This window comes from Leuresthes tenuis, unplaced genomic scaffold (assembly GCF_036924035.1).
Source record: "Leuresthes tenuis unplaced genomic scaffold, fLeuTen1.0.hap1 SCAF_21, whole genome shotgun sequence".
In the NCBI taxonomy this organism is placed as follows: domain Eukaryota; kingdom Metazoa; phylum Chordata; class Actinopteri; order Atheriniformes; family Atherinopsidae; genus Leuresthes; species Leuresthes tenuis.
Genome location: NW_027325375.1, coordinates 230834 through 243229, shown reverse-complemented (window position 1 = coordinate 243229; position 12396 = coordinate 230834). Strand labels below are relative to the sequence as shown.

General features: G+C 45.2%; 1 protein-coding gene across 1 annotated transcript; it reads left to right on the top strand.

The window, feature by feature from the left end:
- Positions 1-1293: 1293 nt before the first annotated feature.
- smfn (small fragment nuclease) lies at positions 1294-11673 on the top strand. The gene is made up of 7 exons (XM_072374644.1): positions 1294-1639; positions 3189-3272; positions 3356-3433; positions 6603-6714; positions 7187-7295; positions 9580-9633; positions 11363-11673. The coding sequence occupies exons 1-7, from the start codon at positions 1382-1384 to the stop codon at positions 11484-11486; spliced, it is 819 nt and encodes a 272-aa protein (XP_072230745.1). The 5' UTR covers positions 1294-1381; the 3' UTR covers positions 11487-11673.
- Positions 11674-12396: the final 723 nt, after the last annotated feature.

Genomic DNA, 12396 nt, shown 5'->3' with positions numbered 1-12396 from the left:
ATGCTTTGTTTTCCAACTGTGGCCATTTTTTTGTTTTTACAATTTTATCCTTATTCGATCCTTTTTTATTACCAGAGTGAGAGAGAAAAAGCTTTTTGATTCTCCTTTGAGTGACGAGCTGAATGCTGACAATAAATTAATTTAAAAAAGACCTGTTAGTGATTATTTTTCATGCATCATCCATACCCAGAGCATTAACTTTGATATATAACTTCAGACATAGAGCTTTCCTTAAAAATGAACAGGATTAGTTATAATACTAGTGTATTATCTGATTGTGGAAGTATGTTATCTGCCTTTCATTAAAATAGCAATCTGAGACTGAATAAAATACATTATTGTTGCGATGTTGTTGTGTGGAAGTTCAAAAATTCAGAGTATTTTCAAAAATAACTTTAAACTTATCAAACTATTTTTTTTGCAACCACATCCCAATAATATATTTCATATGAATAAAATGCATGTTTTCTGTTAATTCCTTACACTTCTACAAAATTGTTCATAAAAAGCCATTCATAATATAATACTATTATATATCATCCATCCATTTTCTATACCCACTTAACTCAGCTCAGGCCCCTGGGTGCTGCCTAAGAGACGGAGTTCACCCTGGACAGGTTTCACAGCGGCCTCACACTGACTCCTGTGGACCATTCAGAGTCAGCAGTTAACCCAACTCCATGGTTTTGGACCTGGAGAGAACCAAGGCATGCAGGGGAGAACATGCAAACTATTTATAGGAACAGAGCTGGACAACTGCATGTGATTCATTTGATCTTTATAACAGCACAATCCCACATTCACAAATGTAGACAGTGTAAAACGTTATTAATACATAATAAATTCTATATCTGACTGAAAAAAAGGAGCTAAAACTTTTGAGTTGTGTTCTTTATTAGGTATTTTCAGTTAAAGGAAGTCCCCTCGGCTGTCTTATTGTGGTTTTATGGACTTGTTGGCGGTTGTGACGCATATTTTTAGCGACAAAAAATTAAACACCTTTTATTTTATTGTTACAAGATCTCCACAATCCTCACAATTAGAATCGCTTTTTAAAAAAGTAATGAACTAAAATAAAATGAATGTAAATTAAATACTTTCCAAAGCCACGGGGAGCCGGGGAGGACAGCGCCACGCGCTGTTCCCTGGACCTAATGTCACCTGTGTGCGCGTGCTGTGTCCTCTGAGCGGAACAGTGGTGGACCAGGGCCTAATAGACCTTTTTACACGACTCTGTGGTGTCTTAAACCACAGACAGACATATATATGTGTGATATATTGTGTATATATGGCTTAAACCAGCAGCGCGCGCTCCCACGGCCGTACGATCCATTTCCGGCAGGCAGTCACAGTTTGGCGCAACACCGGAAGTCAGGCGAGCATGACAGGATGCTTGCGGAGTTCAACATGGGCAGTGAGTGCTTTCCGGCTGCTGGTTCCGCCGCTCAGACAGAGACTGGACCGCTCGCTCTGCCCTAAAGCTCTGCAGCGCCACGGTGTCTTAAATCAGTCCGACGCGGTGCGGACGGGCCTCGGGGTTCCCCCCAGACTGCCTTCTGCGGCTGACTCTCAGGCTGAACCGGGAAGCAGCATGTCGTCCTCCTCCATGGCCCAGAGAATGGTGTGGGTGGACCTGGAGGTGAGTCGGAACCAGCCCGTGCTTCTGTGGTAGTGCTGTAGGTGAAGTGACTCCATCTGTGTTCGCTGAGCCGCAGGGGCGGACACACGAGCTGAGGGACCCAGCTCACCCAGGGGCGCGCGGGGAAGGTTATGTCCGCTGCTGGTTCAAACCACGGACATTTATATGGTTAAAGCAAACCTTTGGGGGACGCTCCCCTGCACCTCAGATGGATCCGTTCATGGGACCTTCGTCTCGCGCTTCTCCCCGGCTCGCTGCAGCCTTCTGGCTCGGATAAACGCTGCTGGACGGTGCGCCTTTATCCAAACATATCCGAGCCTCCAAACATATCCGAGCCTCCTCCAAACATATCCGAGCCTCCTCCAAACATATCCGAGCCTCCTCCAAACATATCCGAGCCTCCTCCAAACATATCCGAGCCTCCAAACATATCCGAGCCTCCAAACATATCCGAGCCTCCTCCAAACATATCCGAGCCTCCTCCAAACATATCCGAGCCTCCAAACGTATCCGAGCCTCCTCCAAACATATCCGAGCCTCCAAACATATCCGAGCCTCCTCCAAACATATCCGAGCCTCCTTCAAAAATATCCGAGCCTCCAAACATATCCGAGCCTCCAAACATATCCGAGCCTCCAAACATATCCGAGCCTCCTTCAAAAATATCCGAGCCTCCAAACATATCCGAGCCTCCTTCAAACATATCTTTGTTTAAGATGAATATGTGTGTGATTTTCCTTGTTTAAGGTGAATTTGTGTGTGATTTTCCTAGTTTAAGATGAATATGTGTGTGATTTTCCTTGTTTAAGATGAATATGTGTGTGATTTTCCTAGTTTAAGATGAATATGTGTGTGATTTTCCTTGTTTAAGATGAATATGTGTGTGATTTTCCTAGTTTAAGATGAATATGTGTGTGATTTTCCTTGTTTAAGATGAATATGTGTGTGATTTTCCTAGTTTAAGATGAATATGTGTGTGATTTTCCTAGTTTAAGATGAATATATGTGTGATTTTCCTTGTTTAAGATGAATATGTGTGTGATTTTCCTTGTTTAAGATGAATATGTGTGTGATTTTCCTAGTTTAAGATGAATATATGTGTGATTTTCCTTGTTTAAGATGAATATGTGTGTGATTTTCCTTGTTTAAGATGAATATGTGTGTGATTTTCCTAGTTTAAGATGAATATGTGTGTGATTTTCCTAGTTTAAGATGAATATGTGTGTGATTTTCCTAGTTTAAGATGAATATGTGTGTGATTTTCCTAGTTTAAGATGAATATATGTGTGATTTTCCTTGTTTAAGATGAATATGTGTGTGATTTTCCTTGTTTAAGATGAATATGTGTGTGATTTTCCTTGTTTAAGATGAATATGTGTGTGATTTTCCTAGTTTAAGATGAATATGTGTGTGATTTTCCTTGTTTAAGATGAATATGTGTGTGATTTTCCTTGTTTAAGATGAATTTGTGTGTGATTTTCCTTGTTTAAGATGAATTTGTGTGTGATTTTCCTTGTTTAACATGAATATATGTGTGATTTTCTTTAAGATGACAGGTCTGGACATTGAGAAAGACCAGATCATAGAAATGGCGTGCATCATCACAGACTCTGATCTGAATATTCTGGCTGAGGTAACGTGAACATTAACAGCGCTGCACTGCTGTTCCTTTCTGTCTCTCTTCTACATTAAATGTCTTGTTTTGTTGGCTGGCAGGGGCCCAATTTGATCATTAAGCAGCCGGACGAGCTGCTGGACGGGATGTCAGAGTGGTGCAAAGAGCATCATGGGAAGGTGAGCTGTCCTGTATGGAAAGACTGAAGCTAAATCTGTCAAAGAAAAGATGATTAATGAGGAAATATGAACTGAAAAAGTTACTACATTTGGAATTGTTAACACTAATATATATAAAAGAACGACTGTGAAAATATAAACAAAGAGACACTTTATTGTCATTCAATGTGCTCCAAGAAAACAGAAGAGGAGTAAAACAGTATAAATATAAAGTATAAAGGCTTATTTACAGAAATGTAGCATCTTACAGAAAATGACATGTGGCAGCAAGCTGTTTTATAACAGTGGGAATAGTGCAGATGTAGTGGGCCCAGGACGCAGCCCGGGGGGGGTTCCTCACCAGTTTGGGCCAGTTTGCTCACCAGCTGCTGGGGGGGGGGTTGTGTTGTTCTTCTCCAGCTGTTCCAAGCTCCAAGAACAATACAAAGTTTATTGTTGCTCTAAGATTAAATTCAGTGAAGAACATTTAATCCCAAGTGAGATGACGGTTTTACAGTGTTTTTATTCTCCCAACAGTCACTATTAGCTGTCATTATGTACGGTTTTTGCTTCTGGCAGGAATGACCTCCTGTATCAGTCTGAGTTGCAGCGTTTCACTGCCAGATGAAGCGGCTGGTTGTCGTTTTTCTTCATGTTCACTAACCTTTGCAGCACTCCTCGGTTCATTAGGTTAGGTTCAGGGGCCTCAGAGCAGCCCCCAGCTCAGAGCCAGCCTTCTTTATCAGCTCTGATGCTGCTGCCCCAACACATGGCTGAATATGGCGCTCTGATGTGTAACATTGGTGCAGACGCTGAAGGCCTGAGCTTCCTTATGAAGTCTGTTCTGCCGCCTTTTTGAAGACAGTCTAGGTGATGTATTTCCAGTCTGGGGTCCAGCTCAACCACCTCCAGCTCTTCTGCCAGGGTGGAAACGGTGTTTGGCTCATTCCTGCTCCATTTATTGTGTTTGTTAGCACTGAAGAGGAGATAATTAAAGACCACAAAATGGTGGATTAGTACCTTTTCCTCAGCCTTGTCCTTCACTGATGCACAACAACAGCAGAGTAATCTGAGTATTTCTGGAGATTACAGGAATCAAAGAACACGATCCTCACAGTTCTGCCTGCTTTGTCCCGGCGGGCTCACTGAAGCAGGTGGATGATGGCATCTTCCACGCCAACCAGGGCCATAAACAGTGTTTCCTGGAAGGTGGTCGCCTGCTTACTTAGGTGGGCCAGTCAGTCTCTCCAGGCCTTTCATCCCATGGGATGTGAGGGCGACTGGTTTGCATCCTACTGTTTTAGGCAGTGGAACGAGGCAGGATGTCTTCCACAGCAGTGGAACTTTCTCCTCAGGTTGAGGTTGAAGCGGTGCTGGAGGATCCCACATAGCTGGTCCACACAGGGACCCTGGGGTTGACACCACCTGCACCTGCACCTTGTTCCGGTTCAGTCTCTCCAGTAAGCAGAGGAGGCTCCATGGTGTCCTGATGTGTGGGAAGGTATTGGTTAAGATCTAAGGCTGACATTATGGGGTGTGATAAAGGATGTGGGTTCAGGTAAATGTGAGGTGGGCTGTAGGGAAGAGCCGTGTTGGTCTGAGCTGAACCTGTTGAAATAAAGGCTGCTATCAGCCTCTGATCTTTTTCATCCCTGACCACACATCTCATTCTTTGTTTTTAGCTTTTCTCTGTACAGCTCCTTGGTGTCTTCTTCTTCAGTCCTTAAGAACTCTGCCTCCCACCCTGAAGGCTTTCTTTTTATGTTCAGCAGCTTTTTGGTGGTGATCCAGCGTTTGTTGTTGGAAAAACACACTCGGTCCTGGCAGTGACATCATCCTCATGTCCTATGGACTCAAAAGCATCCCGCAGTTCATCTTCAGCCCCCTGAAACATGGCAGGCTGCTGAATGACGGGTGCATAGCTGGTCGGGATCTTTGAGTTGGACGAATCAAACCGTTTAAAGTCGACCGGTTATGATGACATCATTTAACAAACATTATCCACCAAACCAGTCATTGGTTCCTGTTGGTTGCTGTCACACAACAAGTCCTCATCAGCCCTTTTCCACCAAATCAGTTCCAGGGCTGCTTCGGGCCCAGAATCTCGCTTTTTCTTGACAAAACGTCACTGTTTCTGTTGCCTTTATGATGCTTGATGGATGGCAACAGATTGAATGCAAACAAATGACTTTTTAGCTGAAATAAGTGCTAAATGATCAGTTAAAGAGACCCACGGTCACAGAAAATAACCTGAAATGCATGGCAGTGGTGAGCAGGCTTCATTATGTGCAGTGGACTCTGTTGTCCAGGTAAGAGAAATATGTATATAATATATATTTGCTTGTGGAGAATAGAGCCACCGAGGGCTGAGACGATCAGTACCGGAGGAGGATAATGGGAGAGAGAAGCATCACATTATGGACCTGAGAGCCAGAACAGGAACCGATGACCTTCACAAGGGCAGACATCCAAAGGAGTCTTCAGTAGGAGGTGTTGGGCTGCAGCTGATGCACACCTCCAAGCTGAGGAAAGCAAGTGCACCAGCTGCTAATGGAGGAAAGATTCCCTGGAGGGGGCAGTTCTGTCCACCTATGGGGGGGAGGATGGTGCTGAATGCAGAGCCGAGGTCCACAAAGAGCAGCTGATGCTCCAGGTGGGACAGCGCTGTGATGACTGGGATCAGACCGGTGTGGAGGAGTGATGTGAGATGTTTTCTGAAGCACTTCATCAGCGCTGGCCGGTAGTCTGTGACACTGGTGATGGGGGGGGGGTTCCTGGGCAGGAGGACTCCAGGCAGGGTGGGAGAGGGACCGGTTGAAAATCCTTTGAAAACTCCAGCCAGTTGGTCCCTGAGCGCTCATCCAGCAGAGCTTCCTCGGGTTTACGGGCCTCACCTCACGCTCCTCTCAGGAGGAGCTGCTGGGCTCTGCTGTTTTAGCACATGTCACTTATGAATAATAATAATAGAATTGATTCTTTGGTGCTCTCTGAACACACCTGCTGGTGAAAAATGGTCAGATTCTGCAGGGGTATGAGGAATAATCCCACATGTCAGCACAAAACCAAGGCTGTAAAGACCAGAGTCTGTGTATATCATCTGAAATATGATCTGAAATATAATCTGAAATATAATGTAATATAAAGTGAAGTCTTTGCTGCTTCATCTGAACTGTTGTCTTGTTTGTTTTAGTCGGGGCTGACCCAGGCTGTGCGAGACAGTAAAATCCCCCTGGAACAAGCTGAGTACGAGTTTCTGTCCTTTGTCAGACAGCACACCCCCCCTGGACAGTGCCCCCTTGCTGGTGAGTTATTTTATTGCCTCAGCAGAAGGTCTAAAGCCCCGTGCTTTGCTTTGAATGACTTTAAATCACCAAACCTTGTGTCTAACGTCGCACCAGATGGTTCATAAAATGTTTTAGAGCAACATTAGATGCAACAGATGAACTTTGACCCCCTCCGTACTTTCACACATGATGCATCAGTTCTGGGTTGAAAACAGGCGAAGGAAGAAGACATTAAACTGGCTGCGACCCGCAGCTTTATGCAGCCTAATCTGTGCACGTTTCTGTACTGGAGGCCGTAGGTTGCTCTCTGAAAGTGACAGAAAGGGTTAAAAAGGAAATGCAAGCCGGCCACAGGTCCTTTCAGATGATATGAGCAGCTGTGCATGTGTGGATTGGATCCTTTGTAGCATCTCTGCAGTGCTGCTTTTCCCTCTAACACGAGGACAGTCGCTTCGTCCTGAGTCACATGTCATGATTTGTGGTTCTGCAGGTAACTCTGTGCACGCAGACAAGAGGTTCCTGGACAAGTACATGCCCCAGTTCATGTACCACCTTCACTACAGAATTATTGATGTCAGCACCATCAAGGAGCTCAGCAGGTGAGGATTGGTGACTGTTGGGAAACTTAATGAAACCATGAGCTAAGCTCCTGAGACTCGCTGCATGCTGGCTCAGGAGCGACGCTGATCTGGTTAAAAACAGCAGAAAACTGAGTTAAAAATGCAGCAGCGCAGGGTTTTAAAGTGGAACCAGTTAGAGCAACTTCAAATCAAGTGATCAGAAAACACAGCGTCACAAATCTCTGTTAAGAACAGGCAGACCGTCGGATTCAGTCAGATCAAGAGTGTGTTAGTGTGTGAGACAGTAAGGGTTAAAATGCCTTTGGTCTATCGAGGGAACACATGAATATTAAAATCACTGCTGAGAGTTAAAGGAATACATGGCTCAGCAGAGCTCAGACTCTTTGTCAGCCTGGCAACAGCGCTGAAAGGAAACCTGGATTATTCTTATTCTCTTCTATCAATGATGAATAATAAGCAGTTCTAGCTTTACGAAGTGCTTTCTTATACGTTATTAAACTATCTTTCCAGACTAATTGAGACTCTTCTAAATTAGAGGAACACCACTGTCTCTCCAGCTTTCTTCAGTCTGCTTTAAAGCAGCTGTGAATTATACCAAGGAGCCAAGCTCGGCTCTCTTGGCAGGTAAATCTCCGGAGAGCAGTGATTGGTGGCAGGGTGTCAGGGTGCAGCTATGACTGGGTGCCGATAATAATGCAGCAGTCCTGCACCGATTTGTTGGCTGCTATCAGAAGTGCAACATCATCCACTTCTCAGTGCTACCCACGGCACTTCTTGGCAGTCTTTGGGGGGTGCAGATTTCAGGGGCTGTTTCCTCAGCCTGCAGGATAGGCCTCCTCTACAGCCTGCTTCTGCTTCCTATCTCTGTTCCACTTGTTCCACTGGAACCGGCCACAATCCACAGAGAACCTGCTGGTAGGTCGCTGTTATAGATCTACTGGATCCATCATTTAAAGTCTGTGGGCTGTAAACATACTTTGTCAGAAACGCCAAACTGGAGGCAGAAAGCCGTAGCTCTTGTGCACTCTTTAAAAGTTACATAAGAAACTGAAGGCTCTCCTCCTGGGATCGGATCAGCCAGGACACAGCAGTGAACCAAGTGTGAACAGGGTCTCCTCCTCTGTAGTGAGGCCCTGTTCTTTCATTTCGATCCTGTCAGTGTGTCGGAATGAGCATTTGAATGGTTTTCACATTTTTATTTAAATGCTAAATGGGCTGCATTTATAAAGGGCTTTTCTAGTCTTCTTCACCACTTTCTGCAGCTCACATTCAGCCATTTTCAGGCTGGGTTTACACACATTCATACATCACTTCTCTGTCTATCTGCAGTGCGTTTTTCCTCCATCACACACTCGGTTCCTCGCTCACACACACAGTGCAACGTTGGGCTTAGTGCCTTCCTGTGGTGGAAGTTACTGCTAACAACGGTTCAAAGGTTCATTGTGCTCCATGAAGGAGAGTAACAGCACTGGGCTGCAACTCTGAACAAGTCTGAACTGACACCCACTGATCACCCTAACCCTAACTGACACGAGTACTTTTACATGCAAAGGTGGGAGATGCTATGCTATGCTTTGCTATGCTATGCTATATGGGACATGGGACAGATAAGATTAGTTTTACATGCAAAGGTGGGAGATGCTATGCTTTGCTATGCTTTGCTATGCTATGCTATATGGGACATGGGACAGATAAGATTAGTTTTACATGCAAAGGTGGGAGATGCTATGCTAGGCTAGGCTATGCCATGCTATGCTATGCTATGCTATATGGGACATGGGACAGATTAAGATTAGTTTTACATGCAAAGGTGGGAGATGCTATGCTAGGCTAGGCTATGCTAAGCCATGCTATGCTATGCTATGGGACAGATAAGATTAGTTTTACATGCAAAGGTGGGAGATGCTATGCTAGGCTATGCTATGCTATGCTATGCTATGGGACAGATAAGATTAGTTTTACATGCAAAGGTGGGAGATGCTATGCCATGCTATGCCATGCTATGCTATGCCATGCTATGCTATGCTATGGGACAGATAAGATTGGTACTTGCTGACACCTCAGCTGTGCAACCAGGAAACTTCCCATAGAAAATCGTGTGAAAAACAGGTTGAGGCTCGTTGTTTCTAAGAAAAAGAAGACTCAGCAGAATGTTAAAGAGGAGCAATACTTTTTCTGATGTCCAGCTTCCCAATCCACCGACCTGAGAGTGTTTCTGCATAAATGATTAAGGACAGAATGGTATTCTCTTCTCTGTGAGTGAAACAGATTAATGTGGGTTTTGTTCTGTGGACATTTTCAGACGCTGGTTTCCTGCGGAGCACAAACTGGTGCCTCATAAGAAAGGAACGCACAGGTAAATTAAACAATCTAACCTTTCACAGCACGGGATGCTAACTACTAACTCCTCTTTTTCCACTTATGAGCTGAGAGGACTAACAGCATGGGGGGTGTGCCCACATTCTGCCTCCCCTGGCATGGGTCATATGTATGATGCAGATCCAGAAGTACACTGTTCACTTTCTGCACCTCAGACACTAAAGATATATCACTCTATATCTGCTTCCACTATGAGAACCTAGGATCCACTGTGTTCACTCACCTAGGATCATCCCTGTGAGGGTTTCAGTGCTGAATGCCTTCATTTCCCATCCATCCATTTTCTATACCTGCTTAATCCGTCGGTCGGGTCGCGGGGGGGTGGAGCCTATCCCAGCTGTCATTGGGCTGTGGCTGAGGTGCTGGGGTACGACTGTGAAGTCGGCCTCGAGGATGAATGGAGTCGTCACATCTCCACTTTGCTCTGGTCTGTCCAAAGGACATTGTTCCAGAAGTCTTGAGCTTTGTTCAGATGCAGCTTTGCAAACCTAAGCTGTGCTGCCATGTTCTTTTTAGAGAGAAGAGGCTTTCTCCTGCAGCCCTTCCAAACAAGCCATCCTTGTTCAGCCTTTTTCTAACTGTGCTGTCATGACCTTTAACCTTTAACATGCTAACTGAGGCCTGTAGAGTCTGAGATGTATGACCTTTGACCTTTAACATGCTAACTGAGGCCTGTAGAGTCTGAGATGTAGCTCTGGGCTACTTCACCTTGGGGTGACCTTTAACCTTTAACATGCTAACTGAGGCCTGTAGAGTCTGAGATGTAGCTCTGGGCTTCTTCACCTTGGGGTGACCTTTAACCTTTAGCATGCTAACTGAGGCCTGTAGAGTCTGAGATGTAGCTCTGGGCTTTTTCACCTTGGGGTGACCTTTGACCTTTAACATGCTAACTGAGGCCTGTAGAGTCTGAGATGTAGCTCTGGGCTTTTTCACCTTGGGGTGACCTTTGACCTTTAACATGCTAACTGAGGCCTGTAGAGTCTGAGATGTAGCTCTGGGCTTTTTCACCTTGGGTGACCTTTAACCTTTAACATGCTAACTGAGGCCTGTAGAGTCTGAGATGTAGCTCTGGGCTTCTTCACCTTGGGGTGACCTTTAACCTTTAGCATGCTAACTGAGGCCTGTAGAGTCTGAGATGTAGCTCTGGGCTACTTCACCTTGGGGTGACCTTTAACCTTTAACATGCTAACTGAGGCCTGTAGAGTCTGAGATGTAGCTCTGGGCTACTTCACCTTGGGGTGACCTTTAACCTTTAACATGCTAACTGAGGCCTGTAGAGTCTGAGATGTAGCTCTGGGCTTTTTCACCTTGGGGTGACCTTTAACCTTTAGCATGCTAACTGAGGCCTGTAGAGTCTGAGATGTAGCTCTGGGCTTTTTCACCTTGGGGTGACCTTTAACCTTTAACATGCTAACCTTGGAAATGAGGTTAGATTGGAATCATATCGTCCACTTTTTGGAAGATTGGCAGCTGTCTTGAATATTTTCCACTTGTGAATAATCCTTCCAAGGGTTTGGAGAAGCTTTTATTGCATTTCTGATTCAGATCAGACGCATAATGCCACAATTTGAACATTCAGGTTCCTTAAGGACCCCCTGCTCCATCGAGTCTGGTTTCAGTCCTTTAGCTAATAAAAACACCTTGTGCTCGTACAGGCAAACGATCGATTCTTATTGGTCTTTAACGCTTGTTTCTTTCACCCACAGAGCTCTGGATGACATCCAGGAGAGTATTAAAGAGCTGCAGTTCTACAGAGCCAACGTCTTCAAAGCATCAACAGAGGAGAAGAAGCGCAAGATTGTTGAAAATGGAGGCAGCGATAAGAGTTAGCACGCAGTGTGAGACCCTGAGGACAGTTTAACCGTTTTATAATTTACTAAATGACTTTAGTTTCTGTTCATCGCTGATCAGTTGTTCAATGATTATTGGGAGGTTTCCACACTGTTGGAACAGTTTATTCAGAGAAACAAAGACTGATTTCAAATAGTTTTTTTGTTTTTTTTTTTTAAATCAAACCAAATAAAGTCTGAACTCTCCCGACTCAGCTGTTTTACTGGTGTGTTCAGGCAAGGAAAATGACCAACTGCAGCTCAGGAATCTGCAGAGATCTGTCTTTATTTAATGAAGTGTTGATGCTCAGGAGGAAGAGCAGCCCTCGACCAATCAGAAGGGCGGAAGGTTGGATTCCAGGCAAGTGTCCTTGGGCAAGAACTTCCTTCGAAGCGTCTGTGGTTAATGTGTGATAGAGGGGGGGGGGGCTGCACGAGTGTGTGTGAAAAATAAAGTTGCTTCGTTTTGCACAGATGTGTTGTAGAAAAACAGAAAGTAAGATCCCATTTACAGCATTAACTGGATCACTTTAGCAGCCAAACAGTTGGTATGGGTTGATTTGTACTGGGAGCAGTGCTGGTTGTACAGTCCAACAGCAGCAGGGAGGAACAATAACCACGAGGTGTGCCCCCCCCCACCCTAAAAGACCTCCGTCTCCTCAGCAGCTCGAGTCTGATCTGACCCTTCATGTAGAGCAGCAGCCCAGCCCAGTTTAGGGTTCAGGTGGTTCAGGGGTGTTGGAGGGAAGTGTCTCCTACAGGTGCTGGGGGGGGTTAACCCTAACCCAGGCTCAGGGGAGAGATGGGGGGCTGGTCAAACCTGTTGAAAACAGATCCAACCTCCTGGAGTCCCTGAGCTGCTGAGAGCGAGCCGTTCTCTCACAGAGGATTTCTACACCTGTGCTCATGGA